Raw genomic sequence first — 16,801 nt, forward strand, 5'->3', positions numbered from 1 at the left:
TCCAGTCACTAACAAAATTAATGATCTAAATAATGAAGACATACAAGGTAGTTTTTCTACGAACCTGAACTACTAAAAGCCAAGCAGGATGTTTTCAGCATCGATAAAGTCATTCAGAGAGATTATAAAAAGAAGAAAGCTTTGGTGAAGTGGAAGGGGTACAGTGACGAATTTAACAGTTGGATACCATTCAGGGATTTAAGGAACATGTGAAACGTTTTAAAGGGATACTATATAATATATAAATTATATCAATGGATACAATATATATATACCATCATTATCGCTTATGTTAAAGTCCATAAAACCTTTTCAGAGTTGATAGACTTTGTCAATTCTTTATATTTTCATCTTCAAAATGGTATGTGGTTCGTATGGACCCTATAAAACACGAATTAGCGCGAATAACTCAAATCTGTAATATTGGGGTATTTTGGTCAACCTTCGGAAAAACACCAATGAGCTTCTCTGGGAGCTCTTTCAGAAGTTTCTTTCTATCGCTACCCATCAAACTTGTGAAGTCATAGCTACCACTTCCCCTACCATCTGCATTAAGCTTCTCCCACACTTGAAATGATACCCCACACGACCGTATAGTTTGTACTAATTGACTCAGATGGCTTGTGCTTCCTTTGTTTGATCTTTTACTGATCTGAAATATAAAAAAAAATTCTGCTTTGAGTCAACTTTTTGTAGTGGCATTTCCTAAAGCTCAGTGGCACTTTACATTTTTAAACTTTACTACAATTCCATTGCTAACAGTTTTTCTATTGTACGACAGTCAAGTGCTAAGTGACTTTATTATCTCAAAACCATGACGTCATACAACGTCACGCAATCATACATAATACAACATCCCCCTTTCAGTTTACACAAGATCATGTCCATAAACTTATAACTAACAAACTTGAATTGGAACGGTCTAAATTCTAATTTGCATCCACACTAAATAATCATCATAATCAGGTGTTCAGTGACACTTGTGAACGTCCAACTAATAATAAATCATGTCTGGATTATTAGTGGGCTTTAAAAGTCTGCCCGACTTTCTAACTACTGCCTTAGATGGGCTAGGGGAGGGAGACGCAGCAGGTCCTGGCGATCCTTCTCCTCCTTAGCGTACTGGTGGTCGGTTGGAAGGGCTCGGTAGGGAGCTGGACTCTCCAGATGTCGCCACTGGTTCATGGACTAACACTCTTCTGTTCCTTCTGATCCCTGAGCCATTTTCTGTTACCAGTTGGTAGGATCTCGGGCTTGCAAGTTTCTTCTCTATCTCTCCGTACCTTTGCTGGTCCCTTATGAACACCTTGTCTCCTTGGTGGAGTGTTGGGAGTTCCACAGCCCTGTGGTGAGAGTTGTAGTTACTGGAGTAGCGCTCTCGATATTCTTGTTCTCTCTTAAGCAGCTGTTCTTGGTCGATCTTTCGGGGTCTTAGGTTTTCGGGGACCGTTGGCAACTTGTTACGCAGTTTCCGCCCCATCAGAATCTCACTAGGGGTTAGGCCGTTTGCCAGGGGGGGCAGAACGGTATGCTAGGAGACCAAGGTGTGGGTTTGTGTTCTTTTGCAGGATGTTCTTGGCGGTCTGGACCGCTCTCTCGACCTCACCATTTGCTTGTGGGTAGTGTGGAGAGGAGGTGATGTGGGTGAACCCCATGTCCTTGGCAAAGTTGGTAAATTCCTGGCTAACATACTGGGGTCCGTTATCCGAGACGACTGTGTCCGGTATTCCGTGCAGAGCAAAGATCTCGCACATGTGGCGCGTGACTGCAGCTGAGGTAGTTGATCCTAGCTTTCGGATTTCAAACCATCGGCTTGCGTAGTCGACAACGATAAGGTAGTCGGTCTGTTCTAGTTCAAAGAGGTCTGTACCGACCCGGCTCCATGGTAGGTTTGGGAAAGACAGCGCCATAAGGGGTTCTCTTCGCTCTGGTCTAAGTTTGGCGCAAGTTTGGCATCTGTTGACCATTGCTTCTATCTGCTTGGTTATGAGCGGCCACCACACCGAGGAGCTCGCGCGCCCTTGGCACTTGGTAATGCCAAGATGGCCTTCATGAATGGTCTCCAGCATCTCTAGTTGCATGCTTGAGGGGATAACTAGCCTGTGATCATACATCAGGATTCCTCGGTTGACCGTCAAGTGTTGCTTCTTCTCCCAGTATGGCTTTAGGAGTGGTAGGGATGGCATAATGGGAGGCCATCCCTCTAAGCAGTAGGTCTTCACCTGCTTGCATATGGCGTCGCAGTCCTGGGCTTCCTGGATGTCTTTGAGGCGCAGTTCCGTTGCAGGTAGGGACTCTAGGACTGATTCGCTATGTTTTTCTAATTCCTCGATTTGTTTTAAGTCCTGGGGAGTGGGACTGCTTGTGGGTGCACGAGACAGGGCGTCCGCTGTGTTTTGGTGCACTCCTTGCACGTAAGTGACCTCGGGTGAATACCTGGCCATTCGGAGGCGAAACCTCAAAACCCTCGGGGGCAGCTTGGAGAGGTCTGTGCTTGAGAGAAGGGGTACCAGTGGGCGGTGGTCCGTTTCTAGGGTGAATGGTGTCCCAAGGATGTAGTCTGAGAACTTTTCACATTCCCACGTGGCGGCCAGCGCCTCATTCTCGATGACTGCGTATCGCTTCTCCGTGTCGTTTAGAGAGCGTGAAGCGAAGGCGATTGGGCGCCGGTTACCGCTGCTGTCGCTTTGCAGTAAGACTGCTCCAAGCCCGTCCTGGCATGCATCGGCAGCGACGATGCTTCGTTTGTTTGGATCGTAGTGTGCCAGCACATCTATAGAGGTCAGTTTCGTCTTGATCGCCTAAAAGGCCATTTCCTGAGGCTGATCCCAAAGCCACTGCTGCTCTTTCTTAAGTAGCTGGCGTAGGGGCTCATTGATGGTTGCTAGGTCGGGTATAAATTTGGCCAGCTGGTTGACCATACCATTGAAACGCTGGAGCTCTGTCACAGTGGTAGGTCGGAGAAAATCTTGGATTGCTTTGGTTTTCTCCGGGTCTGCTTCTACCCCATCCTCCGAGATTACATGCCCGAGAAACTTCATGCGCTGTTTAGAGAACTCAAATTTCTCGTTCAATGTGACTCCAGCGTCCTTGAGCCGCTGTAACATTTTTCTGGCACGGCTGTCTTGAAGCTCCTGTGTGGGCCCATGTATGAGGATGTCATCCATGTGACAAACTGTGCCATCGAGGCCCTCTAGGATTCGAGACATGGTACGCTGAAATATCTCAGGGGCTGAGCTGATTCCAAATGGGAGGCGGTTGAAGCAGTACCTGCCAAATGGTGTGACAAAGGTGGTGAGCAACCGAGACTCCTCGTCGAGGAGTATTTGCCAAAATCCAGAGTTGGCGTCTAGCTTGGTGAAGACTTTGCATTCCTTAAGCTTTGCCAAGTTCTCGTCGACACTTGCCATAGGGTGGATCTCTCGTTTTACTGCCTTGTTCAGCGGTGTCAGGTCAACGCAGATCCTGACATCACCGTTGCGCTTGGGAGCGATCACCATGCCTGAGCACCAGTCTGTGGGCTCACTTACTGGTGAGATTACCTTCTGACGAACCATGGCCAGTAGCTTCTCTTTGACCTTAGGGAGAAGTGGGTGCGGTACACGTCGGGGTGTGTATAGACAAACTGATACTGCGTCCGGTTTCAGAGGTATCTTGTACTTATCCCTCATGAGGCCCAGCCCTTTGAATAACTCGGGGAATTCTGCCTTGAAATTAGGGGCGGTCTCCACATTGTGCACTGCTGCTGACGGTATTAACAGCTGGAGTGCCTGGATTGCTGACTTGGAAAGTAGATTCTTAGATTGGTTCTTCATGACGTAAACATTTTCGCGGGGTGTCCTCCCTCCGAATGCAAATAAGGCGTCTGTTATCTGCCCTTTTATCAAGTGGGACAAGTTCACTCCACCGGGTCCTCTGAACATGCTTGTCGCCTTGTCCAATCGCCGGTTTTCCAACCACGGTACCTTATCGCCAACCACTGTCACCTTTGACCCACTATCAAGTTTCAAGGTACAGGGGTTGTGGTTTATGAGCACTTCCGCTGACCAGAATTCATCGTTGGTGGTGCTCACTTCGCCCATGAAGTAGCAGTCGTCTAAATAGTAATCTTCCTGGTAGCTTCCTTCCTCTTCTCTATTTACTTCATGCACTTGTTTGTTTGACCGACAGACTACGGCGTAGTGGCCTGTTTTGCCGCAGTTACGGCACTTTGCATCCTTAGCAGGACAATCTTTCTTGACATGGCCTGCCTTTTTTCCACACCAGTGACAGGAGGTGGAGGAGTTATGGCTTCCCGGGGTTGGTGGTCTACGGTCTTGGGTTTGCCTTCTTTTGTTCCCGTTTGTTTTTTGTTGTCCACCGTTGTTACCGTTGTTACCCCGGCCCTTTCTTTGGTTGTTTCTTATTGTTCGGCTGCCTCTTATCTGTATGGTGAATGGTTTCTGCCTGGCTCGAGTATGGTTTCCCGCTTATCACTTGTCGGTGAGTTCTTGAGATCTCGGCAGCTCGAAGGCTTTCCACCACCTTATCTAGGCTTGGCACCGGCCGTTCCCTTAAAAGGCGTTCACGTCCACTCTCATCGGTAGTACCTATGACTATCCGATCTCGGATGAGAGAGTCCTTCAAGTCACCGAACTCACAAGAGTTGGCTAGATGACGCAGGCGGACGACATATTCGTCGACGGACTCGGAGGGCTTCTGTGTTGCAGAGTTGAAAACAAACCGTTCATACAGCACGTTGCGTTGGGGTACAAAGTATTTTCTAAGCTCTTCTATAATCCTCTTCGGGTCTTTCCTGTCGGCGTTGATCAGGGTGGGTAATGAGTTCATTATCTTCTTGCTTTCAGGGCCCATTACCATGCAAAGTGTTGCGGCTACTATTTCCTTGCCTGGAGGGGATGTCAATTTCGACCTTAGATCGGTAGCAATGGTATAATAGTCCCATGAGGATTCGAAGTCCCGGAAGTTCTCCACTACGTCTCCCTGTAACGACATTGGGGGTGGGGCTGGGATCTGATATGTAGCCATTACTGTAAATAAATTCGCACAATAACAAAGACAGAGTGATAATTTCAAGAAGTAAGTAACGCTTAAAAAATATCTGAAAAATTATGCGCGAAAAAACGTCGCGAAATCGCGAAAAAGATCGTACTAGAAAATTATAGCGTGCGGGGTATACCTGTGTTACGGTCCCAGGCCGCGCGCGGTCAAAACGTCGATGGCACGTTTTGTTTTCGTGAATGAAAACCCTCAAACTGAATAAGCCTGCCGAGTTCGAGTTTCCTTTGGAACGGCAAGAAAACCACGTTATGCTTACTTTAAACTGTCCTAACACTACTCTAGTTAAAGTCTGTATACGTCCGGAGTCGTTATAAATACCCGCTTGAGATGAAAGTCCTCCTAGAATTGGAATTGATGTGAACCTGCCGGCTTGTCGTAGTTTATTTCTGACAACGGTAAGCTTGTCTTTGTAAGCTTATTTACAGAAAATACTCTTTGAATAAATCAACTCAGCTGTTAAGTCGACGTAGATTGTACTTCCCAGTGTGTGGTCGCTGTCTGTGGTTCTTGTGTTTCTTTCCAGCTCGGTGAATTGAAGTCAGCGGTACGTTGTCCCTTGACTTGAACTATACTCGCTGAGGTTAAGTTTTTGTGCAGTGTCGAACGGATCGTGTCTCCCACAGTTTTTTCCCTGTTTTTCTTCGGTTTGTCCAACGGAATGTCCCAGATAAAACGCTGACTTGTTCACTTGGATATTAGGCTGCTAAAAACTGATTTTTAGCGGGTCCTCAGGGCTGCCACCATATTGTACGACGGTCAAGTGCTAAGTGACTTTATTATCTCAAAACCATGACGTCATACAACGTCACGCAATCATACATAATACAACATTTCCACTTCTTATAGTAATTGTACATGGACAGTCATTCATGTCTTTAAAAGTGCTTTATTTGTCATAAAAAGTATATTATCAGGTAGATTGTAATGACCTTTCCCTTTTCATCCCACTGCATTGCATCTTCTATTGCATTATCTATCAGGATGTCTGTCACCCTCAGCATTAAGTGGAGCTCATCTAATAGTATGTGGTCAGGTTCGATGTTGAATAGGGGTTTATTTACACAGCAGTAATTCTCTCCTTTCTTTTTCCACACTCGATAATATCCTGTAGGGTCCTGCGTAGTGGGTCCTTCTCATCATCCTTGCTCATATCACCTCTGGGGAAATTACAAAACAGTTACCTTGTATTGTAGGTCACTTAGACCTAGTATTCTTAACAATTTTTACCTGTCTTTCTTGTGAACTTTGCACCAAAGACAAGCATATGCTGAGTTTGCAGAACTCAAACCCATTGTTTGTAAGAGGAACTGAAAAAAAGAAACAAATTACTAGATGTTTTTCTTTTTAAAATGTCACATTCTGCTAAGAACCTGTAGACGACTGTTACCTTATAGTCTCCGCCCAGAATGAACTCTACATTTATCTTCTTGCCATCAAGTTCTTGCACTGCATCAATTTCTTCAAGAACATCTTTCAAGCTCTCTGCTATTGTCTCATACTTCTCTGGACCATTGATAACTGCCACTGTGTGTGTACCTCAAATGTATTTGTAAGATGGTATAAAAAACATTGGAATGTATAGCCTTGTTCCATGTGTAGCCAGAGATATAGCATATAAATGAGGTACACATACCTTTCGAGGAAAGCAGATCATCAGGTGCATTCAGTATTGCAAAGCTAAAAAGGATGAAATTTGAGGAGCGGCTCATTCTGGCCCCGTCACCACTGAGCTTTATCCTGACATGGTCTGTAACCATACCACTTGCTCTCTGTTAAAAGAAATGGGATACCACTTCTATTTTAACTTGGGTATTTATGATTTATAGCAGGCAGTCTATATTTCCAGCAACCAGATTATCTAGTAAATATCATGAGTGCATATGCTTATTTTTGTAAATATCATTACTGTACTGTATGTACAAATCAGGATTTGTTGTTGCATTGATGTTTCCTGGGGTGTGATTTGTTGTTGCATTGTTGTTTCCTGGGGTCTGTGTGTGTGGGGGGAGGTATCATTTCTTAATACATTTTTGTACATGAATCAATTCTGATTCAAATTACTACAACTCACCAGACTCTTGATTTGCTCTACCAGTCTCTCCTTGAAAGAGAACTGGGCTCCTGGAACTTGTCCTGGAGTGGGCCTGATGTTGCACTGTTTATTGAGCTCTGAGCGACACTGTTTTATGATATAGCCTCTAGGGGAGCCATCGACTATTCTTGACACCTTTTGGATAAAATCATCCCCAACACCAAATTTGTCAATCAAAAATAGAACACTTTCTACAGTGGCTTTGTCCTTTTCATTAAGTGACAGGTATTGGGCATTCTGGCCTGGTGTTTTGGATCCACCTTGACATGCTGTTGACAAGTCCAGATTGTAGTTTTTCTCATTGACAGAGTCAGCTACTTGGAGAAAATCAAGCTCTAAGCCAAACAATTCTACAAATGCAACTGCTTTCTCTGCTTTATTTTTTAGTATTTTTATTTTTCGGTTTTTACTTTGTTCGGTCTTTAATTCAGGGATGGGGGTCCCCACATTTGCATCGCATGTTTCCCTCTTCAAGTGCCTAATTTGCTGTCTCAAGGAGTCATTATTACCCTTGAGCCGTTGCACCTCTTGTTTCAAGGCTGTAACTAGTTCATCACGTTCTGCAATGGAAGAAGTTTCCTCAATTCGTTCTTCCACCAAATCCTTTATTTCTACAACTTCTTTCCTCAAGAGTCGGACTTTGCAAGCGCTGGTGCAAAAGTCCAAGCGCTGTTTCACCGATCCCCGTACGTTTAGTTTCTTTTTCTGTGCCGAACTTCTCCTGCATAGATCGTCCAATCTTTTTTCAAGTAAGACGCTTTCTGAGCTGATCTTCAGAGTGGCCCCTATAGACTTGTTTAGCAGGTCGAGGTACCGAGTGTCCTTCGTTTTGATTAAATACCAGCCAGCAAGGAGGGGTCGCGGCAAAGTTATATAACCGATGACATCGTTTTCTGCAAGGCGTTGCTTGTGCTCGTACCTGGAGTCACTTTCCGTCAGTAAAAAACTCGAAGAATGGATCCGTCCTTTGTAATATATCCGACATAGTGTTTTGCCAGGATGAAAACCTACCGACTGGTGTTTTTGTTTTCTCGTTACGTCGCCATTTCTTTGATAACTCAGTCTTTATAAACTGTAAACATTGCGTAGTATTTTTTTACTACGCGCGTACTACGATGAAACTACAACTTCATTCATGAACTACCCGCCAATGAAGTTCCCGCTAAATTTCAAAATGATTGACAGATAAAGCCTGGAGAGGAACGGCCTTTAGCAATACAGGGCTCCCGGCAGTCTTAGACAATTCGTAGCAACATCAACAGCCAGTTTTCAAAGAGATGGCGCGCGATAAAATGCTTCAACTTTCTCGACAAACGTTCGATTTGTCATTCGAATGTCAGGAAACTACGAACAAAACTTCAAGGGAGATGTGGAAATCATGCGTTTTATATCGCAAAAACCGGATTACGATGAAGCGGTAAAGACAATCTTCTCGATGAAGACTCAAGGTAAACATGTCTTTATTATGATTCCGATGCAGGTTTTGAGCCAAGAGATGTTATTACTGAGTGCTAGGTTTTATTTCAAGGGTATCTTAGACAAATTTACGTTTTTTTATTCAGATGCATTTAGCGAACAACACAATGAAAACGCTATTTTTAAAACCTACAAAACCGAACTATTTTTTCATTATGTGTCGAACATTATTCTATATCTGTTATGTTAAATCTTTGAAAAATACGATTCCGATGCAGGTTTTTTCATTCTCACATTCGGATACGGTTAAAAATTCGTTGTAGGGTTACGCGTAAGTCATTTCTTAACAAACTTCGTTGTTTCTTGAAAACCGTTAGCTCAACTTCTGGTTATTAGCGCGCATGCGCGTGGTTAAATATTTCTGGCAATGTGCCTAGAATACTATAAGCTAGATCCATGCAACTACTTCACGTCCCCCGGTCTTTCATGGGACGCCATGCTAAAAATGACCGACATTAAACTGGAACTCATGACAGACATCGACATGTTCCAATTGATCGAGAAGGGCATGCGCGGTGGCATATCATACATAGCCAATAGATACAGCAAGGCCAACAATAAGTACATGGAATTATACGACGAGACGGCGCCCTCGAAGTATGTTAATGTACTTGGATGCAAATAACTGGTATGGATGGGCTATGAGTCAGTACCTACCAACTGGTGGATTCAGATGGATGACAGAGAAAAGAATCGAAAAATTGAACCTAGCTAAGTACAGCGAGAGTAGTAAAAAGGGGTTGATACTAGAAGTCGACCTAGAGTACCCCAAAAGCCTTCACGACCTCCACAACGACTACCCACTAGCCGCGGAGAGAGTGAACGTATCAAAGGACATGCTGTCCAAGTACTGCGACAAGATAGCAACAAAATACGGCATACAAACAGGTCTAGTCTCAAAACTGATCCCAACCTTAAAAGACAAAGAGAAGTATGTACTACACTACAGAAACCTCCAGCTATACACAGACCTAGGCCTAAAAGTAACTCAAGTCCACCGAGTCTTCGGAGTTCCGGAGTTCGACCAATCACCAAGGCTAAAGTAGTATATAGACCTCAACACTGAAAAACGTAAGAACGCCAAAAACTCATTCGAGAAAGACTTCTTCAAACTGATGAACAACTGCGTATTCGGAAAGACTATGGAGAAGTTTAGCCTACGGGCACTATAAGATCGGACAATAACCCCGATCACCCATTCGAGATGCGAATCTTTATTTGACACATACCGGCATCCACCAGTTTGGAGAAGGTATAGAGCCTCAACGCACTGATCTCTAGTATAGTAGCATACTAATATGAGCACTAAGGAGACATACAACCACGACAAAACTGAGGAAGAAACTTGGTTAGAGACCACGGAAGAACCCAACGAGCCAGACTGTGAGTCAGACTAAGACAAGCCAGATCCTGAGTACCTCCCAAGCGACTCAGAGTATGACTCCAGCGAATACGACTCTCAATGAGGTATAAGCACTCGCCAATTGTTTAAAAATAACTTCTAATATAGTAGTATACTAATATGGAAGCAGAACCATTGATAAGAAAGTCAACAGTCGTCACCTACAACGACCATGGTGAAGAGACCACGCTGTCTGTGGAGGCGCGAGGAGTACAAAATCGGATCCGGCGGATCTGAGAGCGCCACCGACTACTCCTTCCACAAAATTGGACAAGACTACAAAAAGTCAGGCGTTAGTAAGGTGAGGAACGAAGTAGTCACGACATTCACATACGAAGACCGAAGCAGGAAAGTGGTCGGGAAGGTCAACGTCATCCACAAAAATGGACTCAAACGGGACGAGAACATGGAGAGGATGACGATCTACCCAAGTAGGAGCCGCCCGTGGATCCTAATGTCAGGGAAGGGCAACCCGGAGGGCGAGCCCAGGCGAACCGAGCCCGCGCTTTTTTGCACCAAGTCTGGACGACTCGGAGGCACACCCAACATGTACGAGCCAACGTCTATGACATGATCGAACCCGCACACACCTCACGGATTCCACGAAACGAAGAAAGCATATAGTTCCAGTATTTTATTCATAAGCTGACACCAAAATCTTGTATCATATAGTCTCACCACAATATGATACCATTAGTTTCACCAAAATATTTTATCATATAGTTTCACCAGTGAAAAATATCGTACGACCAATCAGATGCTAGATACGATGGTTTTCACTAGTGAAGAAAATCGTATCAGTTTTTACGTAACTTGTTTACCTTCGCTTTAGTTTTTTTCACTTTTCCATTGCTAAAAAAGAAAATGGCTTCTTAATGTTTTGAGTCTCTCGATAAATCAATAGAAGACTTTATTGAGGAGCAACAGAATGAGAATACGAAGAAAAAGGACAAAACAAAACGTTGCGTTGCTTGAGCAGTTTCTAGACTTTAAAGAAGAGAGGCGAAAGATTAAAGAAATAACCCAAGCATTTACAGAGCATTACCAATTATTCTACTGTCTCTGAAAGACAACAAATGAACAGGTCACGAACACTGAGTGAGGAACGGCTAATTCATCCTATCATTCACAGGAAACTACTCAAGAAAATCATGCAAGTTTAAAGGGTCAATGACCGGAACGACATTTGCTCGTTCGTACAACAAACACTAAGCCGGTCAACAAGATCTTTCACAGGTGCCATATCAGTTGAGGGCAAATAAATGTTTTAAGTAACTATTCGAATCAGTCTCCAACTCTAACAGTCGAAAAGAATTCAACACCAAAAAGATACAAGCAAATTAGAGCATTGGATTCAGACTCAGACTAGGCTCTCTGTCAACTGAAGGTTTTTCATTTACGACTTTTTTTGTCCGCAGACCATTTTTGACGTTAAAAATACTTATTTTCACTATTTTGTATGCTTGTTTTGTACAAAATCTTATGTTACTGGAATAAGATTTTCGATAAAGTTTAAATGCATAATAAATGATTGCCGTTTCTGTCTATGTTTATCTTTTTCTAGTTTCTAAATCTCAGTATATATATAATAAACAAATTAGACTCGCTCGTTCGTTTGATTTCATCACAACTCGTGAATAAAAATCGTACGCGCTCACCAACCATGAAGTAATCTCTATTCATATTACTGAAATTGTCGGAAGACAAGATCTAATGTAGTAAGTTTCTCCATCGTGTTGTTCGTCATGGACGTCAAGCTTTATCTCAGCAAGTCGCCTCTCTATTGAATCAAATACAAAGTTTCTGTAATGAACGACGTCTGAGGTGCCTCCAGGGAAAGCAACGGTCAGCGGATACACGTCAATTACCGGGACTCCCGCCTGACACATGGCCCACGTGGCGTATGCATTGAACAATCGAACACGCTGGGGAGGGATGAAATGGACAACACTGTTAATTAATCGAACGCCCTGGGGATTAAATAAACCACACAGTTTAATATCTCGGGCACAAACTTCCAAGACGGCTAAAGCAGTAATTGGTATTACAACTGCAATTTGCCATTCGGCATATACACTGTTCATTGAAATAGATGTACATTTACTCACGTGATCTGTAAAGAACCTCCACATGGTCCTGTTGGCAAATACTGCCTTCTCTTTATGAATCATTGTCGTCGACTTCCATACAACTCGCGCCCTTTTCCCTTTGATTTCTTGCAAGTACTCTGCCAATTCATCTATAAGACTTTGGTATGTGGTGAAGTTTATCGCCATAGAGTAGTGCAGGCCGATATTTAAGACCATCAGGCTACTGCTGTCCTTCATCGAGGGCTCAGACAGCACGGACCGAATGTGGTTTAGCACACGAGTCGAGTTAAAGTCCTTGTCGTCGTTTTTACGTTTCTCCCACTGCATAGAAATGTATGTTAGTCATTGTATATATGATATTGCTTGGGAGGAACCTTGGCATGCTTTTGTTTCGAAAATAACGACAGTTAATTATACGAATTATGATGAAGGTAGGTTGTGGCTTGTGATTATAATGATAATGATAACGATAAAAATAAGGATGACAATGACCATGATATGATCTAACGCTTTCGGTAATCAGACAGACATACCCATTCGTTTCCTACGGGGTAAATCCAGTTATACGATACACGACAGCTGGAGAATATTGACGTGCAGATAGGCTTGCTGGCCATGGAACCATGAAGACGTACTGCAAGGGAGTCACCGTATATCCACAGGGTCCCTGAAGGCTTATGGTCAGGTGAGTAATGTGAGAGGGGGGGATCTGGAAAGACCCATGATATCAATATCAACAATTTGGTCAGGATCAAAATCATTATGTGATTAACTTACTGTTAAGGTGAGCTTGTCCATTTTAAGAGACATCTTTTAAAAATTTATTGAAAAGATACCCAGAGTTGCATACCTTTTTTTGCCTTTTTTGTATTGTTTTTTTTATTATTAATAGCTTTATTGGACAATAATTGTAATGTACAAAATAGATGCCCAGTGGGGCCGTGCGTAAACGGGCACTAGGCCCATGGAAGACACACCCCCAACTTAACAAATTGAAAATAAAAATAACAATAAAACCAATTGTGGTAGAAGCAACAGTCCTGTGCGATGCTCCATGTGCAGGGCAAGTCTATGTTGAATTCATTGACAAGTAATCTTGATAGTGTTTCTTCAGAAAATATGTAAACGTGACTAGGCAAGAAGAACTTATTAAGCTGAGTTACATAATAGATTCCATGGTTTTACAATGCGATAGAAATAAGATGCTTGAACCTTAACGTAAAAGAGCTCAAAGCAGCTGAATAAAAGATGTAATTCGTCTTCCTTGTTTTTCGACATCTTTAAGGTACACTTAATAATTAGAGAATATCATCTTTTGCCCTAGACGCACTATGTGTGGTCCCAACCTGAGAGAAAAGGGCGCCAAGTGTTTCCTCGCCATCGACCGTAACCATCAGACACAAGATCACAATGCTCGGAACACTTCATGTCAGATAGTAGCTCTATGATATATTGAAACAAATAAAATTATTATTGTCTAATGACCCAGGAGAAGATTTAGGAATTCTAGAAGGGAGCAATCATTTCGAAGGGCATTGGGGACACCGGCACACTGGAATTCCCTGGGCCCTTCACTGTGACTCTTTTTAATATTTAGGAAATAGAAAGATCTAAAAACGAGCAAGTCAATTTAAAGATGCTTACAAACGAATACTAGTAGATGTCTAGAACATATAAAGCCTTTTTTCCAGTTATGTGATGCTTTTGCTTTTCACGTGACTCACCGGTAATGCTGACTTCTGGTAGACGCCTTTCTGGTACAGTGATTGTCAAGTTGAAAGGTTCATGATAGAAAAATCGATTTAACCGACCTATTACTCCTTCTTCTTGGAACTTCCCATGAGAATTTCCTAAAACGAGAAAGGGGTTTGTTGTTGTTGTTGATGTAATTACTGTCCTTATCCGCGATTAAAGAACGCATTACCTTATAACCATCACATAATCAATAAAGTGTATTAGACTACGCGATATCAGTTTTACTCGACAAGAAAATTCAGCCGAAACATTTTTGTAATCGAGAAAGGCAATTTACCGAACCCTATTGAACGGTTGTTTCTGAATCATTAGCGGGTATAAGCAATCGCCTCGGTGTCGGGTGTTTCACTTCGACACAGAGGCGACTGCTTGGAGTCTGCGCCCTCCCTTAAACTAATCAATTGGAAATTTGTTGCCGTGGTTCAAACCTGCTTATACAATTTGGATGCGGTAGGTTTAATAACGGGGGACACTGATGCACATCTTAGAAATACACGTAACTCAAGTTACTAGGTTTACCTATTATGAACCAGTTAAAGGGAGGGTCCGTCAGCCCTTGGCAAAGCGTGTAGTCCAGATAGATGGCCAGTCGGTACTTCCCTGGATCCATGACCAGGAATACGGCCTCGTAGGTGCCATTATCATGATCAATGACTGTAGCCGCCGTTGACGTATTCCCTTGCACCAGCACCAACCAATCGTCGCCACCAATGCGCTTAGCAACTCCGCTGGGCGTGCGAGACTCGATGAACACTTTGGAGAATTCCCCAGCCGGACGCACATCCATGTGGGAAATAACACTCGCTGAGGCGCTAGTGCGTATGTCCTCACCCCAGCCCCGCAACACCACGCCGAAGTCCATGTTATTAGCACACGGTCGAATAATGTCTTCCCAAGCCATACGCGTACGCCGGACACGTGACCACTGTCTCACAAATTCACCTTTTAAGGTTTTCAAACTAATTTGAAATTGGTGTTCTCTAGCTTTTTCAAAACCTGGAGTCCTTTCAAAAGAAGACGTCCCCATCTTCATGAAGGTAACATTGTCTTTTATATTTTTTAAATTGTCCTTAACCCCATAAGCAGATTTGGGAAATGGACGCAATTCTCTCGAGCCATTGCAGTATTTATCCCACACAAGATATGCGCGGAAATAAATGAAAGACACTACCCACACAACAACAAATACAATCACTAATCTGATTGGATTTGGTAACAGCCGATGAGTCAGTCGGTGGTTTCGTACGGATGTGGTGGGGATCATCTTATGACTTTCGCAATCTGGGAAAAATAATGATAGCCAATCATCATTCGAGTGTGTAGCCAGGAAATTAACACATTTTGGTGATCTTTAGGGGGGGCGTGTTCGTCCCCTCCGCCCATCCCTATAGCTTAAGGCGCCTACCATTTAAGTAATGCTCCGTGTGAGAGCTAGACAGCCTAACGGTGCACGCTGGCGTGTCAAATATGCTTCAGTCAATTCTGGAAATTTTATTGCCTAAGACAAATTTATAGCATAAGATACACATACACAACATGATTCATAGAGTGATTTTCATTAACCCGTGAACTACACTTTATTGTGATCTAATTCTATTTTTCTCTTTTGTGTTTAACTGCCTATTACCCTTTGACTATCACACTTTGTTTCACGGGTTAATGAAAACCACTATAATATTTTTGTAGACTCTAGCTATAGGGTTGATTATTACCTATTATGCAGCTTTTCAGGAATTTATATGAGGGGTACCTTGTAAATATAAGACAACTAACAGCTATTGGTTTTTTTTTCTTCTTCTGGTTGATTTGACACAGAAAATATATAGGTAGACAGCAAAGGTCAAATAAGGCCGTAGAGTTTTTTTTTGACAGCAAAGGCCGCGTGTGATCTGGAACCTTTATAACAATTGCTGGCTGAAAGTGACCCATAAAATGATATTTTGTTAGCGACATATAAAATTGGCTTCTTCGTTGCCTCCTTTTTGCGTTGTTATGGTTATATCATTTGATTCTGTATAAATCTCATTTAATGACTTAATAATATAAATTATTATAAATAAATTTAAATTACTTAATAATATAAATTGAAACCAGCCACGCAGGCAAACAAAAAAAAAACAGTTCCTAAGAACTTTGCTAGCATTTGTGAAATCTCAAACCCTGACTACAAAGTAATAATGATATTAAAGGAAATTGTATTCTTATATCTTTTTCTGTGCCTTATCTAGCCCGAAAAAAATATCTACCGGCCGGGGTTAACGACCATTACCAAAGGTGTCAAACGCGATCCCTCCCCTTCAGTCGGGCTTGTGTTAATATTTTTCCAAATATCTACCGTAGCCGCGTTTGGTTGCAAAAACTATGAATTGACAAATATAAAAACTATGAATTGCAAAAAAACTAAATAATTCGAACCGACGCAAACCATTCGGTGTTCTATAGGGGAAGAAACATTTATATTACCTGATTACAAAGCAAAGAGATTGACAAAGATTGACAAAGATATTCACATATCTTTGTCATTGGTACCTTATGTCTGGATGAACCGTAAGCCCCATTCATGAGATCATGGCGAAAACCGGCCTCTTTGCGATCGTGTACGACGTTGTATTTAGTGCATAGTGGAAATGATAACAAATGAAAAAAGCGCATCTCAAGCCAAAACAATGGGCTTGATCAATGACAAGAAGTACTGGTAAGACAGTTTCCATGAGGACCTGCATTTTGCAGGTTTATACCCGTCGGAATTTGTTGCTCTATTTTGAGGTCATGTTTTATTTTCAACCAAAAAAGCCATAATATTTCTGTTGTCGGCTGCATAGTCCTTTTTTATTAAACACATAATACAGCAAACTGACCATTTTTTATTACCATGGTAGCTAAATACAGGCAGCAACGTAGGCTCGATTTCCAGTGTGTCCTAGA

At 42.6% G+C, this 16,801-nt stretch overlaps 3 protein-coding genes across 5 annotated transcripts; all 3 read right to left on the minus strand.

Annotated features, from left to right (window-relative positions):
- Positions 1 to 1,490: 1,490 nt before the first annotated feature.
- Positions 1,491 to 5,028, minus strand: LOC116618013 (uncharacterized protein K02A2.6-like). The gene is made up of 3 exons (XM_032381247.1): positions 4,477 to 5,028; positions 2,924 to 4,424; positions 1,491 to 2,773 (listed from the first exon to the last, which is right to left on the minus strand). The coding sequence occupies exons 1-3, from the start codon at positions 5,026 to 5,028 to the stop codon at positions 1,491 to 1,493; spliced, it is 3,336 nt and encodes a 1,111-aa protein (XP_032237138.1).
- Positions 4,142 to 9,067, minus strand: LOC116618012. The gene is made up of 6 exons (XM_048730667.1): positions 9,036 to 9,067; positions 7,133 to 8,216; positions 6,695 to 6,830; positions 6,449 to 6,585; positions 6,289 to 6,368; positions 4,142 to 6,218 (listed from the first exon to the last, which is right to left on the minus strand). The coding sequence occupies exons 1-6, from the start codon at positions 9,065 to 9,067 to the stop codon at positions 6,119 to 6,121; spliced, it is 1,569 nt and encodes a 522-aa protein (XP_048586624.1). The 3' UTR covers positions 4,142 to 6,118.
- Positions 8,597 to 16,576, minus strand: LOC5511899. Of its 3 annotated transcripts, XM_032381266.2 has the most exons (8): positions 16,406 to 16,576; positions 15,282 to 15,374; positions 14,396 to 15,157; positions 13,846 to 13,971; positions 13,468 to 13,563; positions 12,655 to 12,830; positions 12,140 to 12,442; positions 8,597 to 11,956 (listed from the first exon to the last, which is right to left on the minus strand). In XM_032381266.2, exons 3-8 carry the CDS (start codon positions 15,138 to 15,140, stop codon positions 11,711 to 11,713), a joined length of 1,692 nt encoding a protein of 563 aa, XP_032237157.1. In that variant the 5' UTR covers positions 15,141 to 15,157; positions 15,282 to 15,374; positions 16,406 to 16,576; the 3' UTR covers positions 8,597 to 11,710. The 3 variants fall into 3 exon arrangements, with proteins under 3 accessions (XP_032237157.1, XP_032237156.1, XP_032237158.1); XM_032381265.2 differs by lacking the exon at positions 15,282 to 15,374; XM_032381267.2 differs by lacking the exons at positions 13,468 to 13,563; positions 15,282 to 15,374.
- Between the last annotated feature and the right edge of the window lie 225 nt (positions 16,577 to 16,801).

This window comes from Nematostella vectensis, chromosome 7 (genome assembly GCF_932526225.1).
Source record: "Nematostella vectensis chromosome 7, jaNemVect1.1, whole genome shotgun sequence".
Taxonomy (NCBI): domain Eukaryota; kingdom Metazoa; phylum Cnidaria; class Anthozoa; order Actiniaria; family Edwardsiidae; genus Nematostella; species Nematostella vectensis.

Excerpts from the sequence above, each read along its gene's own strand:
- LOC5511899 (XM_032381265.2), bottom strand. The coding sequence starts at position 15,140 with ATGATCCCCACCACATCCGTACGAAACCACCGACTGACTCATCGGCTG. Across the intron at positions 12,831-13,467 it reads TTGGCGCCCTTTTCTCTCAG|ATCCCCCCCTCTCACATTAC; the intron begins GTTGGGACCACA and ends GGGTCTTTCCAG. Across the intron at positions 11,957-12,139 it reads GGAGGTTCTTTACAGATCAC|CGTGTTCGATTGTTCAATGC; the intron begins GTGAGTAAATGT and ends ATCCCTCCCCAG.
- LOC116618013 (XM_032381247.1), bottom strand. The coding sequence starts at position 5,028 with ATGGCTACATATCAGATCCCAGCCCCACCCCCAATGTCGTTACAGGGA. Across the intron at positions 4,425-4,476 it reads TCTCAAGAACTCACCGACAA|ATAAGAGGCAGCCGAACAAT; the intron begins GTGATAAGCGGG and ends TTCACCATACAG. Across the intron at positions 2,774-2,923 it reads AGAGCTCCAGCGTTTCAATG|ATGTGCTGGCACACTACGAT; the intron begins GTATGGTCAACC and ends TGACCTCTATAG.
- LOC116618012 (XM_048730667.1), bottom strand. The coding sequence starts at position 9,067 with ATGGCGTCCCATGAAAGACCGGGGGACGTGAA. Across the intron at positions 6,586-6,694 it reads TGATCTGCTTTCCTCGAAAG|TGGCAGTTATCAATGGTCCA; the intron begins GTATGTGTACCT and ends GTACACACACAG. Across the intron at positions 6,369-6,448 it reads TTCTGGGCGGAGACTATAAG|TTCCTCTTACAAACAATGGG; the intron begins GTAACAGTCGTC and ends TCTTTTTTTCAG.